This window comes from Sceloporus occidentalis, unplaced genomic scaffold, assembly GCF_023333645.1.
Source record: "Sceloporus occidentalis isolate IW3139 unplaced genomic scaffold, rSceOcc1.0.p SCAF_3, whole genome shotgun sequence".
In the NCBI taxonomy this organism is placed as follows: Eukaryota; Metazoa; Chordata; class Lepidosauria; order Squamata; family Phrynosomatidae; genus Sceloporus; species Sceloporus occidentalis.
Genome location: NW_028316983.1, coordinates 73,194,477 through 73,218,237, shown reverse-complemented (window position 1 = coordinate 73,218,237; position 23,761 = coordinate 73,194,477). Strand labels below are relative to the sequence as shown.

The window sequence follows — 23,761 nt, the reverse complement described above, 5'->3', positions numbered from 1 at the left end:
AAAAACTATGGATGCCGGCCATGAAAACGTTCAACTTCACAATATCTATAAAGCCACAACTTGATCACCTCTACGTCAGAGGCTGGCATTAGGATAGAGTTTGCAAATGACGTAGCATGGAACAAATGATGAAACGTGAAAATATTTTATGATTTTCGTAAGCATACATGCACAAAATTCACACACAGATATGAACTTTCTGCTTGTATCATCCTGAGCCTCTTTAGGCTGAAGGAGTGGATGAGAAAGTGGTGGAAGCTGCCATGATAAAATACATCATCTCTTATTAGTTCTCCACTGCAAACTGAATTTTGCTGTAATGAATAATTTGGTTTTAAATTCATACCTACAAAATATACAGTACTGTATGTCACTTATATCAGACATTACAATACCCTCTTGTCACACATGGCTGCATTTCTTTTTAAATTTTTAGGGTTAAATCATTTAAAAACTTAAATATTTTTGTGGCATTCCTGTTACCAGTCATCTATGGTTTTTTTATTTTTTATTTTTAGTCACACTTGCCAGTCCCCTTCCTTGGCTGAGGCAGCAACATGTGGGCAGGCGAGTTGGCGAAGAGAGTTTGTTGGAAGAACTGCCTTCTTTTTCCACTTGCACTGTATGATGAATCAGAAGCAGGGTGATTCAACAAAGGCTAATTTTGGCTCATTCCTCTCCCTGAAAAGGGAGAGGACCCAACCTCTTCAGCAATAATGTGTCATGTTTAGTTAGCCATGCTAATTGATGGGGTATCTTATATCCTTCACAATTCACTGCACTTTTTGCTCACAATCTGATGGCATTCTGATCTTTGACCTAGACAATGAGGAAATTGAAATAGTAAAAGAGTTCCCATACATTGATCAGAATGGGGACTGCAGTCAAGAAATAAGAAGACAAGTAGGAATGGGGAGAGCAGAATTTAAAAAGATCCTAAGATGTAAAGATTTACAAGTAAGCACACATGTAAGAATTGTACAAGCCATTGTATTCCCTATTACCATGTATGGATGCAAAAGCTGGACAGTGAGGAAAGGGGATAGGAGGAAAAATTAATTAATACAAGATGTGCTGGAGGAGAATGCTGAGGATACCATGGACAGTCAAACTGCCCCCCCCCAACAATCTGATCTTTGTGAGCACTTATGTATCCTCAGCGAGAGCCAGCGTGGCATAGTGATTTGAATGTTGAACTATAACTCTGGAAACCAGGGTTCGAATTCTAGCTCAGTCAGGAAACCCACTGGATGACCTTGAGCAAGTCACATGCTCTCTGCCTCAGGGAAAGGGCAAGAACAAACCTCCACTGATCAAATCTTGCCTTAGGGTCACAAGATGTTGGAAATGACTTGAAGGCACAGAATACACATACACACATATAATCTTAGGGAGCCAGTGTGTTCTAGTGGTTTGAGAGCAGGGTTTGAATTCCTGCTCAGCCATGGTGACATTAGTTCTTATGCAGCACTATAACTCTATAATGCTTCAGGTGTCATAGTGAGGAGAGCAGTCCTGATGTATGGTGCTTTTGAAAAACAACAACAACACTATTTTAATGCTAGAGAGCTTGTGCAATAAGGCTGCTAGTTCATTATTTGTAAAACTTAACTTCGTATAGAAATCGATCCTCTTTGCTAATAATTCTTGCACCTCTTTCTCCTATATGGATTTTGTATTATTCATTGACTGGATTTTTCCATTTAACAGCAACAATTAAAAAGATTTTTTTTTTAAAAAAGCAAATGCATTGCTTTAGATCTCAAGATCCTGTGAAAATTAATGACAGAAAGGCAGTGGAATTTATATTTCTACAATTAGTTGTCCATCTGTGAAAGCACAGTCCATTATTCTGGCCTAAATCCAATTGTTACTCCCAACTATTGTAGAACCACTAAATCATTTGGGAGAACTCAGTATGTCAACACTTGTGTAATGTCTATTTTGATCTAATTAAAATTGTCATCCAGATTATAAGGAGCAAGAGAAGAGGAAATGGAAGGACAAAGAGATGGTTTGGATGTTGGGAGTTATGTGTAAACTGGACAAGCAGCCAGGCAAGGTACTTTATTACAATGGCTGTAGATTAGGGGCAATAGCATTGCAATATAAGCACTCTCTGCAAATATATATAAAGTGTTACTGCTTAACATAAAGATCACATTGTTCCTGGGGTGCCACTTGTAGATGTACTGCTTACCTAGTCTTCAGTACTAGACAGAGAGCTGGCTTTCTCTGCTTGTGAAATCAGCAACCAGTTTTGACACCACAGTTGCCTCCCTCCTCATGGCCCAGTGTTATGGAATTCTGCTATTTGTAGTTCTGTGAGCTACTTAACATTCTCTGTCAGAGATCTCAGGTGCCACAAAAATTACTGGGCTCCTGCGGCATTGCAGATGGTCCGAGCAGGCATCCTCCAGGCTGCGCAACTGCGCAGGGTCGATGACACAAACCATTGGGCCATGGAAGTTAAAGCGGTGTCAAACGGCTTTAATTTTGCAGTGCAGATAAAATCCTATTCATCCAAGTGCAAGGCTCAGTTCTGGAGCTGAATTTAAGATGCTTTATGAAAAGCATGCCCAGAGCAGCTGTGCCTCCAAAGAGCATATTTCCTGTTTCTTCTCCTTCTTTCTCTCTTGAAATTTTGCAACAGGAAGAATTAAGAATCTATATAGGACAAGTCAAAACATGCTTAGACAGAGCCAAACAAAATGGGAGAGCATCTGCATCTCATAAATTTGAGGAGTGCATGTGTACATTTTTTGATATCCCAAACTTCTCTGTTATGGTAGTTCCTTCTTTATTAGAAAACCTTCCTGCTGGGGAGGTTGGTTCCTGCGAGTAGCTGTGTTTTCCTAGTTGGCTGTACCTTGTACTAGTACCATCAGCCCTGAGGCTCTGAGCAGGAATTCCTCAGGGGAGGGATTGGGAATCTATGACCCTCTGAATGTTGTTGAACTGCAACTCCCAGCGTTATTCAGTATTGACTACCTGGCAGCTGGAAATCGCAGCCCAACAACATCTGAAGATTAGAACCCCTGTCTCAGAGCAAATTATTCCCCCCCACCCACCCTTCTGGATGCTTTTCTGTCATGGCAAATGCTGCAGCACGAAAGTACTCTAAGTAGTGCAGTGCTCTGGAGAAGCCAGTGGGCTTAGCAACTCAACCTAAGGAATCCTTTCTCAGAAACCTGCTAACAAGAGCAATACTAGCCATGTTACCACTGCTAATATACTAGCAAGACACTCTTACACACAAAATGTGGGTAGGGGAATGCCTTACATCTTGCATTGACAATGCATTAAAGAAACTGTTTTTCAGTTTTGCAGCTTCTGAAAGATGGTAAGCAGACTTGGCTTGTATTTCTTTGGACGTTATCAGACAAAGGAAATTGGAAGTATAATCCAATGGCAATCTGAACACAATCATGGGGTTTAACGTTATTGCGTGATAGACTACCACACGCAATTTCGGGCAATGGGAAGTCAGTCCGAATGCAATCATGGGGTTTCATGTTATTGCGTGAGAGGTGATCACATGCAATTTCGGGCAATGGCAAGCTATTTTCAGGCAATGGGAAGTCAGTTCGAACGCAATTCAAATTCATGTAAATTCACTGAACTAGCGAATTCACGTGAATGCATTCTGGCCCCACTTTCTTTTAATTCAAAATTAAGAAAAATTCCTCCCGTGTGATAAAGTCCTTTGTGTGTAAATCACTTGTTGTTGTTGCTGGTAACTGCCCCTCAAGTCAACTTCAGCTCATGGTGACCCTATGAATGAGACATCTCCAAGACTCCCTGCCCTTAATCACTCTGCTCTGGTTCTGAGGCTTAGGACCAGGTCTCCCTGATTGAGTCTAGCCATCTTTCTTTTTCTACTCCCTTCCACTTTTCCTAGCATCATTGCCTTTCCTAATGAACAGACAACATATCTTTCATAGAACAGGCATTAGGATACTGGGATTATCAGGGTTTGGAAAAGTTTAGGAATACAACTTCAAGATTCCCTGGCCAGCATGGCTCTAGCTTAGTCCATCTCCTAGATGGGGGATTCAGGAAACTATAGTTTGAAACTAAGGACTTTATCACATGGGGGGGGGGAATGGAAGATTCAAAAGGCATTATGGAAAGTTGCATGATTGTGGCAAAGATTATCACACACATCACAGTTAGAGAGGGCTTATCCCAGGAATAACCAGCAACAAATCATTCACAGGATTTGCATGTGAATGATTTGTTGCTGGTTATTCCCTGATTATTCCTGGGATAAGTCCTCTCTAATTGCAATTAGCTGCGACCGCATGACTTTGCTTGGATAATGTCTTTTGAATCCCCTGATTTCCCCATGTGATAAAGTCCCAACATGTCCAAGTCTTAGCAATAATATAGAATGGAGTGGGAATCATGTGACCTTCCAGGCATTGATGGACAACAACTCCCAAAATTCCTTACCATCAGCTATGGCTATGTTAATTAAGACTGCTCAAACAGTCCAAGAACATCTGGAGGTCACATGATTCCCACTCCTGATGTAAAATTAAAGGATGCTATTTTTGGTTGTTTTTAATTTAGAAACAAGAGACATTTGCCCTTTTTACCATGCAGTGTACAGACCTTTAGCATCCACACTGACATAATTCTGGTGTGGGTGTGACTGTGTGAGACTGATGTAGCTGGTAGGTCAGAAAACAGAAATGACATTTACCAGAGAGCATCATGTGTGACTAAATTTATTAGCACTTGTAAATCACTATTCAGTTGCAAGCGGAGGAGCAGTTATTTTGATCTAAATGGCTGTATTCTAGACAAAGTGACCTTTTTTCCTTTTGTCAAATGGATGTCATCACTCCCCTTTGTCTAACCCCCATATTTTCCTCTTTTCTTAACTTTACTCACTAATTAAATTCAAAGGCTTTGACTGATTTTTTAAGTCCAGCAATGTCTGCCCCAATATGTTCTTGTATTTATCACTGTCAAGGAGGCTCTATCTTTTGATGTCACCTGTGATCGAAAGCCTGGTTAGCTGTCATCTAAACTTCCATCTTTTGGACTCCTTTAGGAGTAATATGATGCTTTTGTAGCAACTGCCAAGGTAAAGGGTGAGACGTGCCAGCCAAACATCCAGTTCCTTAAGTAAGATGTTGTTTGAACTCCACAATTGAACGTTGGAGTCTTTCTTTGCAAAAACAGAAGAAAATATAGCTCTGAGACAAGAGGAAGCACAAATGTGGTATAACTGTTTTCCCACAACCCCTGTTTTTATTATTCAGTCTGCTAATTTTTCTTGTGGTTCCAAGGAGCTTCCACTCTCTTCCTCCCCACCTTCCCCTTCCCAAAATAAGCTTCTAGCTCCAGACAGTAAACCAAACATCCCACCTTGTGTAAGACCTGAGTTACTGCCATTGTTTAGATTGTACACCGCTTGGCAAGTTTTTATCCCCCCCGCCCCTATTTTATTTGACCTTTACTATGTAAATCGCTGTGCAAACTTTACAGCACTCTGTAAATAAATGTTAATAATAATAATAATAATAATAATAATAATAATAATAATACTGAAGTGGGTTAGTGAGATGGATTTTGCAAGTCACATAGAGGCTGCTGTTTTGGTCAGTTCTCTTTTTTGCAATAACATGTGAAGCAGTCCTCAGTTAACAACAGTGAAGGTCAAACCAGAACAGAGGCAAAGTTCAGAGATTAGATTTCAAGGAAGGAATTTGAGTCTCCCATTCCAGATTGGAGAAGTTGTCACTCTAGAACTCTTGCAGACCCCAGGTTTTGAATAAGAAGCCGTTCTGCTGTGTTATCAGTGGTGCAAATGTGTTCTGAAGTCAGCTTCCTACATTCTTATTCTCAATTTCAATTATTTTCAGATATGTATTGAATTCATCAAAGGCACACTGAATGTCGAGCAGGCCTGTGAAGCCTTTCAGGTGAGTTTCATTGTTCCCTATTCAGCTTGCTATGTTATCTGCCAGCTCTAGAGTCCTTGATCAATTTAAGCGTACAGTAGAAGAATAGAAAACCTTCCTTCCTTAAAGCAGCCAGTTTTGTAAGCCTTCTTGAATCCCAGTGTTGGGGAAAAGGTGGGATGTAACTACTGTATAAAATCATCATCATTTCATTGTCATCACCACCACCACCATCAATCTAGTCAATTCCCCCAGACATACAGGTCTTTGCAGATTTTCCATCTGTTCATTTGACTGGTTCCACTTACAATGTCAAAGGCCCTGTACACTTCATTGGCTGCCTATCTGTTTCCGGATGCAGTACAAGGTGTTGGTCATCACCTTTAAAGCCCCAAATGGCTTGGGTCCAATCTATCTTTGGGACCACCTCTTTCCGTATAATCCACCCAATGCACTCAGGTCCTCTGAAAGGAATTTGTTGCAACCTATAACAATTAAATTGTCTGCAACTGCCCAGAGGACCTTCTTGGCTACTGCTCCCAGATTATGGAATGGCCTACCGCAAGAGATCCGTCACATTACCACCTTAAACAGCTTTAAAAAAGCTGTTAAAACAGATCTCTTTTCCTGATTTTTTTCCTGAATAGACAACTGGCTACCGAAAAAGTCGAACCTGTTATACCCCTGACCTCTGCCACAGCCACTCTTGATCTGTTTGTTATTTTAAAGTATGTTTTAAATTTTTGAATTGTTTAATTGTATTTTAGGGGTGGGTGGATACGGGATTGTATGTTTTAATATGTAAGCCGCCCCGGTTGTGTTACACAAAGAAGCGAGATACAAATACATTTATTATTATTATTATTATTATTATTATTATTATTATGTAAATATATTCTAGTGTAGTTATACTGGATCCCACAGTTACACGACTGATTGTGCAAGTGATGCCAAGGTCTTAAGCTCACCCATTGTGCAACAGCTAATGAGCTCCCCACCCACTAGTTCAACAGGAAGAGAGAGAAAGGGTTGTATGTACCATATGTACATGCACAATGAACACATCTGTACAACTCTGACAAAGCACAGCCTCTTATGCAACAGTTTTATATTAGTGTACTGCTCCAACAGGGTTCTAATCAATAGGGTACCTAAAACATTGGCACGTTTGCACTGAAGCTTGGGAAGTAGCTCTAAAGTCAAGCTGGAGGAAGAAAGAATACTTGGTACTAGAATATGGACAGGCATAGAAAGACTGAAATTAGCAGGCTTGTACACAACCACTCTCCTGACTGGTTGTGGTCAGTGGGAGTTATCTCCGTGTGTGTGGCCAAGTGGGTGAATGGAGAAGTATTAATATTGAAACATGTGGGCACATTTGCCTTAGGGTCACCATAAGTTGGAAACAACTTGAAGGCACACAACAATAAACGTACATATAAGAATACAACTATAGCAATATAAGAGTTATATAAAAATATAATTTCAGTTAACAGTCTAGTACCAATACATTACAAAATGTAACAGAGCAATCCAAATAAACCTTTAATTACAACAAGACTAAGGGTGCATCTATACTGTGGAAACAGAGCTAGTTGGCAAAACTTTAAGGACTGTAGCTCCATCCTATGGAATCCTGGGATTTATTGTTTTACATGGTGTTCAGCCTTCTCTGCCAAGGAGTACTGGTGCTTCATCAATCTACAAATCCCAGGATTCTGTAGGATGGAGCTGTGGCCATTAAAGTGATGTCAAACTGCATTATTTCTACAGTGTAGATACAATCTAACACCATTTAAAATTAATTATAGCTGACAATATCAATAATTCAAACTCAGAATACTGGTAAATTGATATCATTTAGCAGTTATTAGAATACATAAGCATGAATGAAATACAATAAAACTTTCCAGTACAATCAGGTCTTAACAGATGGTACAAGCAGCAGCCAGTTTCCAAAAGTGCCAAATGCAGGAAACAGCACTTAGAGTGTCAAATTAAAATGTGTGAGACATGGAGGTGTCAGAACAGTCTTATTTAAATAAAAAGAGCTGTATACATTAGCGTCCCAGAGCTTCCAAAACGAACATTATTTAGGTCAATCAGGCTTTATAAATAACCTGGTTCCCAATTAATGAAAATTAGTCTTCTCCTTCCACTGGAATAGTCACTTCCCTTCTCCTTTTGGTGAAAATACTCATTTTCCTGAAGTTCCTGTAAAACTGGAGGTTTAAATATTCTGTCTGTCTGCAGACCCATGGAATTTACTGCTACTGGAATTTACTGCTACTGACTATGCTATACAACAGGAAGGAGCTGGAGAATTTGCTGGAATAGGAAACCATGAAGCTCTGGCTCTGTGAAAGGGGAATGCTGGCATAGGAACTCACTGCAGTCCATCACTCCATCTGCTGCTGCATTGCTGTAATTTGCCAGCAAACCACAGCACCAGATTTCTGCAGCAAAATGAGGGAACCCTCTTTAAATCTAGCAGGAAATGCTCATTTTGAAGCTCTTCTCCCAGTTTGCTGTGAAAATGAGTGGTATGATTTGCTGCTGAATCCTTTTAATTCCAATGGCAATTCTGTGAGGGCCTGAGAGCCACAAAAATAATCAGGGTGGCTGCATGCAGGCTTTAGGTTGTCCACCTCTCCAGTAGTCCAATGTGATCCTGGCCCTCAGGAATTCCCAGAACAGAACCCCATGTTGTTCTGTGCCTTCAAGTAGTTTCCAACTTATTGCAGCCCTAAGGCAAACCTATCACAGGGTTTTCTTGGCAAGATTAGTTCAGAGAGGGTTTGCCTTTGCCTTCTCTGAGGCTGAGAGAGTGTAAGTTGCTCTAGTCTAGGTCATCCAGTGGGCTTCCATGGCTGCATGTGGATTTGAACTCTGATCTCCAGAGTCTTAGTCAAACCACTACACCACACTGGGTCACAAAGTATGATTACTAGTTCTGTTTTTAAAAACTCTAATCTCTTGGTATATCTCTTAGTATATTAGCTTACTCCCCTGATAAAAATACCCTTGTACAGAGTCTGCATGTTCATTTTGCATGTTTTATTTTCTACTTATAAAAATAAAAAGCAGTACATCAAGACAATTGCTATTATAATGTCCATTTTCATCTGTCTTTAACCACATTAGAAAGTTCCTACCATTAATTTCAGTTCGTGATGCATTTCAGTCCTCCATTACTGGAGATGGAGAGCTAAATGTCTTTAATATCCCTTTCTGGGATCAACTGATTTTTGTAGGACTTTAGGGGTTCATGTCTCAGAGTTAACATAAAATCCCTCCACCTAGATTCTTACTGTTTTTTTAAAATTACAACTATTATAATTTTAGACTTTTGAAATTGGAAAACTGATGTGTTGGTGGGGAGAGAAATCCAACTCTGCCTTTAATTCTTGGTTCTATTCTTTTCTTTAAAAAAAAAAAAGGGTTTTCCAGCTGTCTAGTTTAGGAGCAAGGCACACTCAAAGCAGACTCAGTCACATCTGTGATTCCTGCCCTACCTTATTGGCATCCCCATAGGTTATGTTATCCCTTACAGCAGGGTAATAGAGAAACTACACTTTCTTTGAACCGTGAACCTTCTACCTTTGTCCTCCATCTGAGCTTTCACCATGGGACCTGACCAAGGCCTCCCATCGTGCCCCACAGTCTTTGTTCGGCAGACACCTGCCCTCTTCAAGACTGACAAGGGAGCCCCACTGGGTGATTTCATGCCAGCTGACACACACAAGCCAAATCCAGCAGCTGAAATTCAGGAGTAGGCAGCCGGTATATGGGACTTTGGCAGCTACCAAAATCCACACTAAGCTGGGGAGCAAGTGTGTAAAACAAGGAACCCCTGTTGTGTTTGGTTCTATTGGCTTTACTTTGTTTCTGCTTGAATTGTTTTGTGTTGCAGAAAGGATAGTTGTGTGGTAGCTGCCTCTTCATGGGTTCTTTGTATGCATCTCATCCCCCACACCCATATCCGCCAATATGCCAAATAGGGGGCTGGAGGGTGAGGAGCATTTGCAGTAACAAAAGACCTGTGCTGACTTTGTCTCGGGGAGCAGCCAGTCTTTTGTGTTGTGCAGCTGCAGTTACACTGAAGACGAAGGAAATTACTGCGCTGTCTGGAGAGGACTGGGAGCAGTGCTGGATAGTCAGATCCATGACACAATAGGTCTGATATAATCACCCAGGGATTTCTGTGTTATTAAAACACTCTTGACTACAGCCCTTCTTGTTTATATTAGCTTGCCTTGAGGGTCACATAGTCATTGTCCGTGCACCCTCTTTACAACTTGTAAAATAAGTGAATAAAAGACAGGATGTCATAAAAGATCCACTTCTAGGCTCAGTAGCTGGAAGAGTTGATTAAATTGACATGCACACCTTTGGCCCACATCTCCTGGAGTCATCTGGCTCACAGACGACTGTGAGGTAATCTGCCTTCATCCACTCACACAACCAACAAATTGTGGTTTCCCACCATTTTGATCTTGTTAGCTTCCATTGAGAGCTGATCTCACAAACTGAGAGCTCTGTGAGATCCACGTTCCATTGTGATAATACCAGATGACATGCTCATGATGCCCATGTGATCCTGTGATGTGATAGGCTATAAGCAAGCCTCAACCACAAGTGGGTGCGGATGATGACCTGAATGCACATGCAATGCCCTCTAAACTCTGTTCTCCAAATCCACCCACATTTCCCCCTGCTTATCTCTTGCAACATTCCACATTGCAAGTGATGGTGACTGTAGGACTATCAACTGGCTGTAAAATTTGTCCTTAGAATTATCAGCTCATGCCACAAACCACAAAAACTATTAACTGTCTTTATTAAGTCCTGTACACACTTTGTCTACTTCTCATATTTCTGATCTAGTGTGTATACAACCAATGTAAAAATACAGGAAGTTGCAGTTTGGATATGAATATATAATGTTGGCGAGCCGGGGTAGTGTAGTTTCAGCACCTGGTTATGATTCTGGAGACCAGAGTTTGATTCCCTGCTCAGCGATGAAAACCTACTGGATGACCTTTGGAAAGTCACATTCTCTCAGCCTCAGAGGAAGGCAAAGATAAACAGTGTCTGAACAAATCTTACCAAGTAAACGCTTTGATAGGTTCATCTTAGCATCACCATAAGCTGGAAACGACTTGAAGGCATGTAACCACAATATAATGTTGAGGTAGCGCAACTCTCGACTTCGTTTCACAGAAAGAGTTTTAGTTCAAATTCTGCCTGTTACTGTTCTCAAAGGGTAACTTACTTTTACCTGACAGATTTGCCACTAAATTTCAAATTCCCATGGTGGCTGTTCCATATAGTTGTTGTTTCTTGTTCACTTGAACCACACAGGATTGTTACTTTAGATTTGTTTTGAACAGATCCAGCACAATTGGTTGCTTTGTCAGCCCATCGCTATGAATGTTTGTACATATACTTGGAACTATATTAGAGATTTATATCCTGTCTTTCAGTAAAATTCCCAAGCGAGGTTAGTTTTTTTCAAACTTAAAAAAAAGAATATGCAAATATATATGTATTTTAGAGTCTGCCCTTCTTATATGGATACTGATTTCACATTTCTGGCTTAGGCATGTGATCAGGCACATCCTGTTCCCTTGATTATTTAGTGTCCCCCATGTCCCCTGCTTCAGTCATTATTTTGTACCTGGTGTTGGTTTGTGAATCCTAGAGCTCATTTTGCAAATGTCAAGTCTCCTCACCCTTGATGTAGATGGTGTTTGCTATGAAACCTCTTCCACACATGGGTTCAAGTTTACTTTCTCACTTGTTTCCACTCTCAGGCATAAAGGTACCCCGGGCCAAAGAGTGAAAGCAGTTGTTATACAAACAGAGTTTGTGAGTTCACAGATCTCTCTTCCTGTTTTTCTCGAAACAAGATAAGACAAAAGGGGAAAGCCACTTTGTGCATTGATGATGAACGTTGTGGCCAAGGCCAACCTAATTTTCCAGAGTGTCATCAACATTATGATCTGAGCCAAGTGTCCCATATCTGTCTCTCGGGATAACCTTCTCCCACACACAGGAGAATGGAATCCCCTTTATATTCTCCCTGCCTCCCATCCCCATTTACAGACCAGGTCAGCATTCTCTTAAGATGCCAGTCACAGATGCTGTCGAAATGTCAGGAAGAAACTCTTCTAGAACATGGCCACATAGCCCAAAAAACCCACAAAAAATAAGTAATCATCAGTTTGCCCAAACATACATGTGTCCATTCTGTCCAGGTACATGTGATCTGTATTGTAGATGTAACGGGATTCCTGTGCCTTGGTTCATACCAGAAATGAAAACAGGTATACAGCTTCTCACATATAGTATAAACACATATTCTGTGATATATGCTATCGCCCCTTGAGAAGCAACCTGAAGCACCTAAGATGGAAAGTGAAGTGCTGCACCATATTGCACCAGCATCAATAATACAAATGGTCCCTCACCTGCTAGATTCAGCAGTAGTGCATCACCGGTGCCCAGATCCAAAATTAGATCTCTATTATATTATTCAAATTTTAGTATATGTGCTGCTGAATTAGATGTGGCTGCACCTCTCCCTCCCACCCATGAACTCCAACTCTAGAAAGATGTAGTGTTGCCTCTGCCCACCACCCTCTCATTCACCCAAGAAGAGCACAGTCACTCACCAGAAAAACTAGGTGGAGATGGAAGTGACATCAAACATAGTTCCTGCTCCTATCAGTGACAGGCTACTTACTGAATGCCTTGGCTCACCAGAAGGTGCATGAGAGATATTGTAAATCATCTGTGTTGCAACACAGGCAGTTTTCCCAGTGAGTTGTTTCACAGGGACCGATTCCAAGGACTCACAGAACCAGAGCCTCCAGAGAGCCACAGGCTCTCTATTCAGCAAAGCTGGTCACTAGCAGTAGAAATTGCAGCTGTCATAGCATCCACTCTGTTCTTTGGGCACACTGTGTGAGTGTGTGTGTCTGCATGCGCATGCTCCAAATCAGGACTTCCCTAGCTCTAGAATGCTGCATAAAGCAGGGGCAGTTCTCCAGAGGAGAAAGGACCCTGCTGGAAATGAAAGGGAAAAACTGCTCCCTGCTGCCTTAACTGACCACCTCAAGGGGCTTCTGCACCTCTTAATCCTGCTCACAGTGGAAACCTGCATTGTCCTTCTCAGAAAGATTTATTTATTTTATTTATTTACATTATTTATACCCCACCCTTCAGCCCTAATGGCTCTCAGAGCAGCTTAAAATTATTATTTTTAATAAGACAGTTCCCTGCCCTCAGGCTTACAATCTAAAAGACACAATACAAAAGGAGACGGGAATGGTGGTAGGAAAGGGGATGAGGTCCAGTGGTTCTTCTCTCCCTCTAATGCCTGGATCAAGGCAGATGGACTAGAGGGAGGGCTCTTCTTCTTCAGGCTAGCCCTGGTGGAGCTGGGCCTGCCTGGTCAATTCCCTCACAGGCTGGAAGATGACAGTTATGGAGGGAGGAGTCTCTTTTTCCAGGCTAGCCCTAATGGAGCTGGGCCTGCCTGGTCAACTCCCTCATAGGCCGGAAGATGATAGTTATGGAGGGAGGAGTCTCTTCTTCCAGGCTAGCCCTGATGGAACTGGGCCAGCCTATTCACTCCCTCCCAGGCTGAAGGATGACAGTTATGGAGGGAGGAGCCTCTAACTTCAGGCTAGCCCTGATGGAGCTGGGCCAGTCTATTCACTCCCTCCCAGGCCGAAGGATGACAGTTATGGAGGGAGGAGCCTCTATCTTCAGGCTAGCCCTGATGGAGCTGGGCCAGCCTATTCACTCCCTCCCAGGCTGAAGGATGACAGTTATGGAGGGAGGAGCCTCTAACTTCAGGCTAGCCCTGATGGAGCTGGGCCAGCCTATTCACTCCCTCCCAGGCTGAAGGATGACAGTTATGGAGGAAGAAGCCTCTATGTTCAGGCTAGCCCTGATGGAGCTGGGCCAGCCTATTCACTTCCTCCCAGGCCGAAGGATGACAGTTATGGAAGGAGGAGCCTCTATCTTCAGGCTAGCCCTGATGGAGCTGGGCCAGCCTATTCCCTCCCTCCCAGGCTGAAGGATGACAGTTATGGAGGGAGGAGCCTCTAACTTCAGACTAGCCCTGATGGAGCTGGGCCAGCCTATTCACTCCCTCCCAGGCCGAAGGATGACAGTTATGGAGGAAGAAGCCTCTATCTTCAGGCTAGCCCTGATGGAGCTGGGCCAGCCTATTCACTCCCTCCCAGGCCGAAGGCTGTTGTGGGTAGCTGTTTGTTTGTAACTCAGAAAATCTGCTGTTTTCCATCATTCCTTTAATGGTCATCACAGAAGCCCCTAAATCTTATATACCCCATCCTTACTGTTGCATGTTTGCAGCTACAGCTATCTTGGCCAACCTGTCATGGGACAGGCTGAACAATCTCCCCTACTTCATACCTCTATAAGTTAAATTATGCCCACAGTATGTAGAAATATCTTGTAACACCTTTGAGACTAACTGAAGGAAAGAAGTTAGCAGCATGAGCTTTCGTAGACTTAAGTCTACTTCCTCAGATGCATCTGAGGAAGCAAACTTAAATCTATGAAAGCTCATGCTGCCAACTTCTTTCTTTCAGTTAGTCTCAAAGGTACTACAAGATCTCTCTACAAACTGATTCTAAAGACGAAGACAACTACGGTATATCTTTGAATTATACCCACAGTGTTCACAGAGGACACCTAAGACTTGGAAAATAATGGTTACAGACTTTTGATATATTGGCTGAACACTCTTAAGGACAATTGATTCCACCTCATTCAAGTTTTCAGTCAAATGTGCAGCTGTTCCTGTAAGGCATAAGATTCATAGAGGTAGTATATGCTCATTTAACCCTATGTCAAGATTCTCCCATAATAAAAGCCAAACTGGGCCGTCTGGAAGCAATGGCTGTTACTGTCTCTCTTATTCAAGTCTTGGTAATTATGCAAAAACAATGATACTACTGTGGTCACATGTGATTTAACTGATGTTTGCTGTTTACTGTGGACATTAGGTGCCGTTATTGGAATAATTATTTTAAGCTGCACTTTTGGCCATATGGTTGGGGCTGGTTTGTCCTGAAAGCAATGTGTAGGCTAATGTGGTTTGCCGCAGTTATGTTGTTTTCACACATATGCACCAACAGAAATTGTTTATTTCTTGTTGGCTGCACAGTTAGCTCTTTTTAGCTCCCACCTGTGACTTGTACCCGTTAAGCCTAGGATATTAGCATCTGATAAAAACAGTTAGTGATTCTGTCCCCATGGGAAGCAATAGAATAAGTCATCATAGCATGATACAGAAACATAGCTCAGTTGACAGAGAGCCTGTACAGATAGGCCAAAATAAAGCTGCTTCGGGTCAATTTGGAGGTATGCTGTTTAAATGATGCATGCATCCTAAGAGGCCAGAAGCCGTACCAAAGCCACATTCCAGTCCTAAGGACTGGAGGGCAGCTTTGGTGCAGCTTCTGGCCTCTTAAGATGCATGTGCCATTTAAACAGCATACCTCCAAAGTGACCCGAAGCAGTTTTATTTTGACCTGTCTGTACAGGCCCAGAGCCACTAACCATGAAGCTCCTTTATACATTTACATTTGCCCAGACTCCTTTTCTTCCTTATCTTCTGACTGACAGGATATATTTTTAGAGACATCACCATTGGGAGGATGGTGAAGGAGGGCTGGAGAAACACAGACTTTCAGTGTTGGGTTGAACTTGCAGCAGAAAGTTTTCAATAAACCATACAATGAAGCTATGGGTGGGAAAGAGGAGAATTCTGCTCTAGCAGATTCTGCTGTAGCTGTCTACCTACAACAGCTGTGCGAAGGCTAATTCTGTGCATGGTCAGCCCAATTTTTGGTAGTCTGACTATTGTCTGGATAATTCATTAATTCAAAATTGCCAGTTTGAACTGTTTTTCTTAAGTCACTATATAGGCAGGCTTGTGATGAAAGACAAAATGGTGTTTTGTATTTGTAATGATGATTTCAGATTATTTGCAGGAATCTTGATGCAGTCCAGAGCGGAATTAAAAAACTACATCTTAGGGTCATCAACCTTATATAGAAGGGCATATGTTTGGTGGGGCAGATTTTTTTCCTTTCCACTTTGTTGTTGTTAGTATTGTGTGCCTTAAAGTCATTTCCAATTCATGGTGACTCTAAGGTGTTATCATGGGGTTTTCCTGGCAAGTTTCTTCAGAGGGAGCTTGCCATTGCCATCTTCTGAGGCTGAGAGAGTGTGACTTACCCAAGTACACCCAATGGGCTTACATGGCCAAGCCAGGATTCGAGTCCTGGTCTCCAGAGTATTAGTCCAACACTCAAATCACTACACCACACTGGCTTTGCTGTTATGTGTGATGAAGTCATTTTTGACATGTGATGACTGTAAGACAACCCTATAATGTGGATTTCTTGGCAAGATTTGTTCCACAGATATTTGTCATTGCCTTCTTCTGAGGTTAAGAGAGTGTGACTTGCCCAAGACCACCCAGTGGGTTTTATTGGGAATTCAAATCCCTACTAAACCATTACACCATGCTGGTTCACTTGTTACACACTAGCTTGTAACTGATCATGGGAAAAGATTCACTGTTCTGTAAAAGTCCCCTCTTCCCCAGGCCTTCACTTTAGGCACAAATACAAATACAGGATTTTTTTGTGAGGTTGTTTGGCTTGAAGAGTGAAATGCAAAGCATGTGGGGACATTCTGGGATGCAGTACCCAGAGGCTTCCTGGTCACTCTTTTCCCAACCAAAAAAGGATAAATTGCTTCTCCTGGACACCTCCATGAGAACCACATTACCTTTGAAATAAGTTGTAGGGACTCCTGGCACTGTTAAATATTATAATTAAATAAAACCTAGAAATGGCAAAAATTTCTTTCTTTCTTTCTTTCTTTCTTTCTTTCAGGAGATTATTTGTGTATCCACTGAAACATTCAAGATAATTGCTCCCCTAGTTTGTTTCGGATCTTATATCCAGGCTGTAGCAGCTTCATCTCAGCTTTATTGATGCCCCTCCAATCAATCAGTCCTCTCGTTAATCAATTTTTGTTCTTTCTCTCTTTATGGCAGGCAGCTGTGGCATATGAGCTAGTAGATTTGCAGAAGTATTGTCTGACTTTCATTGAGAACTGTACTCAGGTAAGCCTGGGAATAAGTAAGGGGTTGTTTTAGGTGAAGAGAATGCTAATTCACAGAGAAGACCAGGCCTCATGTTAAACCTGTGTGGGCCTTCTTGTTTTTCAGTCTGTGTACTTGCTGTATTTATGCCCCACCTTTCTTCTGTTCTGGAACTCAAGGTAGAATATATAGGGTTTTCAGGCAGTCTCACCTAGCATTGGTCAGACCAGCTTAACTGCAGCTAGTTTTTTATATCAGTTGCTTTCAGACCATATCCTGGAACATTACTGGCAGAAAGATGGTTTCATTGTAATGGGGGCAGGATACTACCAGCCAGGGATGGCAGAGGGTGCCACAGAGAGGGCAAAATGAGAGTATCAAGAATTCTCCCACGTCCAATGAAATCCTTTTTCAGTCCCCAAACTTCTAAAATTGCAGTAATTTAAACCTTCAGTGAGCATTTGGAAATACAGTTTAAGCATCCCCTCCTCCAAAAAAGGGAAGGGCAGACACAGGGGGTGTTCCCACTTGGCAGATAAAACGGATTATATTGGCACAATTCTGATTCGGATTATGTTCGATTTTTTTCCATCGTTCCCATTACGAAAAGGGGCAAATTACTTCGATTCATTTAGGCCCTGTTTTCGTTTTCATTTATTTTAAATCGCTTTATTTTAAAGCGGATTAACTTGCTCCCTGTTCCCATTTGTGTCTGCAAGCTGTCAATCAAGCGCCTAGGCTTCAGACATCACAAGTCTTGGGGTTTTTTGGGGGGGGGGCAGCCAATGAAAATTGGCTGCATCCGAGGCTCTTCTGTTGTGTCTCTCCAGACTAGAAGGAGCCTCTATTCATCCTCTTCTGTGTCTCCCCATATTAACTGCCATAACTCAGTGCTAGGGAATCCTGGGAATGGTAGTTTATTATGGCACCAGCACTCTCTGGTAGAGGAGGATAAATGTCTCACAAACACAACAGTTCCCATAATTCCTTAGTACTGAGCCAGGGAAGGTTAAGGGGTCTCAAACTGTATTATTTCTACAGTGGGCTTGGAACTACAGATGAGTTTTTTTCGTAAATTAAAAAAGTTGTTACTTTATAATTTACTTTAGGTATATATATATATATATATATATACACACACACACACACAAATATACATTCATATGTGTATATATATGTGCGTTCACACACACACACACAAATATGTATGTGTGTATATATCTATGTTTGTGTTTATATATATATATATATATATATGCATGTGTGTGTGTGAGTATTCATATATAAACATATGTGTGTGTATAAAGAGATCTGTCTGTCTGTCTGTCTGTCTGTCTGTCTGTCTGTCTGTCCGTCCGTCCGTCCGTCCGTCCGTCCATCCATCCATCTATCTATCTATCTATCTATCTAGTGTGTGTGCGTGTGTGTTTGCCAAATCGGATCAAGGAGGAGAAGGCAGCAGGCTTCAGTGGGGAGAGACTCTTTGGGGAAGAGAGAAGAGAAGACGATCCCCCCCTCAGATCCCTGGAGATTTTATATATATATATATATATATATATATATATATATATATATAATCTTTATACACACACATATGTTTATATATGAATACTCACACACACATGCATACACACACACACACACACACACACACACACACACACATATATATAGGTATCTATCTATCTATCTATCTATCTATCTATCTATCTACCTACCTATCTATCAATAATCTATCTATCTATCTATCTATCTATCTATCTATCTATCTATCTATATAGTGTGCATGCATGTGTGTTTGCCAAATCGGATCAAGGAGAAGAAGCCAGTGGGGTTCAGTGGGTAGAGACTCTTTGGGGAAGAGAGAAGAGAAAGCTTGATTCCCCCCCCCCCCTCAGATCCCTGGGCAGCCAGGCGTCCAGGCTCTCCTGTGTCTTCCCATAGTTCCTCTGGAAGGAGCCTCCATTCCCCCAAATCCTTTTGCCTCCCCCATTGCTCCCTGGGCTGTCTGGGGGGCGATCAAGTAGGCATGTCCTGCAAAGCTCATCTGCTGCTCAGGCGCTCAGGCAGAGGTGAAAAAAGAAAAAAGAATAGTTTAAAATGGTGTTCAATGGCTCTCCTCACACATCGGTCTATGAATGAGGAGCAGAGGGGAGGTTGCAATCCACCAGGGGAAAGGCTATGCAAATTGAAGAAAATGGCGCTGGCGATGCAGAAAGAGAACAAAGAGGGTGACACCCCCAGGCCAGCCCCTTGAGCGCTGCTCCTCCCATCTCCAGGTTTCCAAATCAGACACCCTTTCGTTCCCATTCGGATACTGCGAATCGGACCCCAGGAGCAAAATTAAAACCTACTGTTTTTTAAACCAGTTTATAGGCATATAATTCGAATTATTCGAGATAATCCGATTCAGATTCGAATCTCTATGGGAATGATTCAGGGGCAATGCAGGTCGAATTTGGGCTTGAGTGGAAACAATACCCCCTAAATTCGCATCATGATCCGCTTTATAGGCGAATGGGAACACCCCCAGTGTCTCACTCTCTTTAATGCTTGAAATGTGGGGATTGAATGAAAATCACATTTCAAGCATTATAGGGAAGCAGAATTCATATTTAGTAAGGAAACACACTTCTGTCAGCATCCCTTTAGATTTTGCCATCCATTTCACCTGAAGAAGTTCATGATCCTATGGTGCGCTAGGAGGCCTTCAATGCAGCTTTCCAGAAACTGAACACACTACCTTAATCCCAAACTCCCTATGGACATATCATGGCCCTCTTATTCCCCAGTGGTTGCTCTTTCTTTTCTCACAGCCAGCAACTTTTGATGCTATAAGGGAGCTGCCCATCCTACAGATAATCACCATTTTTTCACACATATCCAGGAGGTGGTTCAAACACGTGGTTTCCTGGAGCTATCAGAAGTGGCAATGCAAACTCTCTTACGGAGCAACTGCTTAACTATTGATGAGGTGAAGCTGATCCACGCTGTTCGCGAGTGGGCCCACGTTGGATCAGTGAGTGTTCATTACATGGGGTGAGAGTTGGGAAAGGAAAGAGGCAGGGGTTTAAGATTCGATCCCTGGGGTTATGTTGTGAAGTTCACGATGTATGGTTGTCATTTTAAAAGAAAAGTTATTTTCTTTTATTACATAGAGTCAGGAGAGCTCATCATCAGGTCTTGAAATGAGAGGCATGTGCTGACCTCTGTGTTCACTTTTTGCAGACTATGCTGGTCTATGGCTGTAATAAAGATTCTATTCTGAGTTCACTGTTTGCAGTCTGTGCTGGTCTATGACTGCAATAAAGATTTTTTTTTCTGGGTTCACTTCTTGCAGGCTGTGCTGGCTAGGCCTGTGCATGATGTGGCAGAAGCTGTTGTGCCGGGGCTGCGTCTGGCTCTCCTGTCACCAAATGAGCTGACCACCCTGGAGGAAGAGAACAGGAAGGACCAACTGATACCGGTGAGAGAGAAAGAAAGAGGACACCAGCTTCACTAACGGCTATAAAGTTTTTGTCTGTGTTTGTGACTTTGTGTGTTCCATATTGTTTGCATAGCTTGCAGGAACCACATGTTCTCAGGAACTCCACAAAAGGCGTTCCTTACTTCACAATGGTATTTCCCTCTGAACACCAGCCAGAAACAACATGAGGCTTTCAAAGTGGCAGGAGTTACGCTGCTTTTCCCATACTTTGGCGGAGATATATCTCCTTAATCCCCATAATGTCTTGAAAAGGAAACAAACTATGCCTGAAAGCCTTAACTGGCTAATTTATAGCATTGTAAAAAATACAGTGGTACCCCGGGATACGAATGCGCCGCCTTACGAAATTTCCGGGTTACGAAAAAAATCCATGTAATTAAATGTTTCCGGGTTACGAAGGTTATTCCGGGTTACGAAGAAAATTTTTGGTGCTTTTCGGCGCGATTTCACACGAAATCGCGGCTTTCGCTATTAGCGCCTATGGGCTTTTCGGCTAGCGAAAGTTTCCGGGTTACGAAAGCGGCGGCGGAACGAATTAATTTCGTAACCCGGGGTACCACTGTATAACAAAAACAGATAGATTGATGGGGACAAGAAGGAATATAAACCTTAGAATCCTTGTCTACCAGTCATGAAAATGGCAGTGATCTAACCAATAATCATCACCACTCAACACTGAACCAAGAGGCACTGAAGTGGTCCTGATCTGAAAAACACAGGATACATGGAGTCCTCTAGGTCAGAAAATCATGGCAGTGATAAATTTCTGGGTTTTCAGGTACTCCATGGAGAACAATCCTTGCTTTGGGGCTTACCAGAACAGAACATGAGCACAGGGTGGACCAGAACAGCCCAGTAGCTTAATATCATCTCACCCATCTGTAATAAAACTCACTTCCTATTTTTTCTCTCTCCCTAGTATCTATTTTTTTTTTGAAGTTGTGATGGAGTAAAGCCCATATGGCTGCTTTTCAAAAGTCAACTATTGTAGTATTCCTTTTTGAATGCCCTCAATGTTCTTGCTCTCCTTTGGGTTGACATGGGAATCATGTGGCCTGTGATTTGCATCATGTTCCTTGCAAGGCTGTTTTTGTGAGAATCTAGATAAGATTCTAAGCTCAGGAATCTGTATCACTAATGAATTGAGTAAGGCTGCCCCTAATAGGAAAAGGCTGACAGGGCTTCTGACATCCTTCCCTCCCTTTCATCTTCTATGCAAGGTAATAATTCAAACAAAGAATGCTCTTTGTGAAACTCCTAGAACAGAAATTCATGGTAAGAAAACATATTTGTTTTCTTCTTTATCCTTGGGTGTATGATTATGCAGGTGTGTTTCATGTCCTCCTATTTAATGAGGTTCTCCCACCTAATGTAACTATGGTGGCACCCATTTTATGGAATGCTGACTGTCATCTGTTTCCCCCATTCCTCTTGTGCTTACCTGGGTTTGTTTCCTTTCTCAGATTGACTCTTGCCAAGCTGTGGCTGGAAAATAATGTATTTGTTTCTGCCCCTGCCTAGGTTGAGAGTCTGGTTGAGGCGTGGAAGACACATGCCCTGTGCAAGGGACGTGGCACACGATCGTCCTTGTGCCGCCGTCGGCGTGGCACACTGCCCCGAGAACACCATCGCCGCCTTGACCCCCAGCACAAGTGACATAATACCCATGAATTGAAAAAAGTACTTCTCTGCCCAAACCAATCAACTTTGGTATTGGAACAGGCAGCTGTCGTTTGAATACCTTGCATGTGAGGGTGAACGAGGGCCTTGTTCCTTCCAAGCTGGGGCTGTATGTCACATAGAGTTTTTGACCCATCTCTGTTATTGTTTCTTCTAACTCATTTCTGTCCCTGGTGGCAAGTGGCTCTTTCTTCCACAGTCAGGCCTGCTTCAGGATAAAATTCTTTCTCTGTGAAATCTGCTTATGTTTGGAACATTGGAGCAGAAAGTTTGGACTGGTTGTATTAATAACCCAGAGTTCAAAGCCATGTGATACCTGCCCTCATCCACCCTGCAGTAATTCTCCATCAAAAGGATTTCATAAAATCATAGATTTTGGAGGGGCCATTAGGTTCAGCCACCTGCTCAGTGCAGGATCTCCAGCTAGAGAGCAACCCCAGCAGGCAGCTGTCCAGCCTCATTTTGAAGACATCCAGAGAAGGAGACCCCTGCTATCTCTCTAGGCAATTGGTTCTGCTGCTGAATCACTCTCACTGTCAAGAAGGTCCATCAAAATCTACCTTCCTATAACTTAAAACTATTAGACCTCATAATAGAACTGTCTGAGGCAACAGAGAATAAGCCTGCAACCTCCTCTTTGTGGCAGCCCTTGAAGTATTTAAAGAGTGCAGTCATGTCATCCTTTCGTCTTATTTTTACCAATATTTCAGCTCCTTCAACCTCTCCCCATATATTTTGTTCTCTCTGCCTCTTATCATCTTCATTGCCCTTTTCTGAACCTGCTCCAACTTGTCCTTCTTAAAATGAGGTGCCCAGAACTGACACAGATGAGGTCTGACCAGCAAAGGATATAGTAGGACAATTACTTCCTTTGACTTGGAAACTATGGGGCTTGACAGACCACCCCAAAGGGGCAGCGGGACATCACCTTTTTCCTAACTAGATCAGGGCCATAGCAACCTCACGCCACGGCCCTGATCTGACCTTTCAAGGGTGAAAAAGGAGCCGCAAAAAGTGGCTCCTTTTTGCACCCTCAGAAGGGCGCCATAGCTGTGGTGGTGCAGCTATATGGTGCTTCATCATATGGGCACAGTGCATCATGACATTGTGCGCCGTGTGGAGTGGCGCGTGGCATCATGGCACCCTGGGGGCAGTCAGGATATGTGTCATCTGGATGCGATGCCCTGACTCAGCCCCCAGGCTGGCCTTTCAAGCTGGTCTGTATAGGGGGTGTACTTCTATTAATGCAGGATAATATAGCATTTGCCTTTTTTTGCTGCAGCATTACATTGCTGGCTTATGCTCAATTTATGATCAACAATAATCCCAAGGTACATTCCATATATATTTCTACTGAGCCAAGTATCTCCCATCCTATAGCTGTGCATTTGGTTTTTGTGGCCTGAATGGATAATTTTGCACTTGTCTATGTTGAATGTCATTTTGTCAGTTTCATCCCAATTTTCTGCTTTATCATTGTCCTTTTCAAATCTGTTTCTGTCTTTCAATGTGTTAGCTATC

General features: G+C 42.3%; 1 protein-coding gene across 1 annotated transcript; it reads left to right on the top strand.

Annotated features, from left to right (window-relative positions):
* Nucleotides 1-909: 909 nt before the first annotated feature.
* On the top strand, nt 910-23,761 carry BTBD19 (BTB domain containing 19). The gene is made up of 7 exons (XM_089518296.1): nt 910-943; nt 1,971-2,062; nt 5,877-5,936; nt 17,026-17,094; nt 19,961-20,092; nt 20,414-20,539; nt 22,082-23,761. Exons 1-7 carry the CDS (start codon nt 910-912, stop codon nt 22,214-22,216), a joined length of 648 nt encoding a protein of 215 aa, XP_089374422.1. The 3' UTR covers nt 22,217-23,761.

Excerpts from the sequence above, each read along its gene's own strand:
- BTBD19 (XM_089518296.1), top strand. The coding sequence starts at position 910 with ATGGGGAGAGCAGAATTTAAAAAGATCCTAAGAT. Across the intron at positions 2,063-5,876 it reads TGGACAAGCAGCCAGGCAAG|ATATGTATTGAATTCATCAA; the intron begins GTACTTTATTAC and ends AATTATTTTCAG. Across the intron at positions 20,540-22,081 it reads GGAAGGACCAACTGATACCG|GTTGAGAGTCTGGTTGAGGC; the intron begins GTGAGAGAGAAA and ends GCCCCTGCCTAG.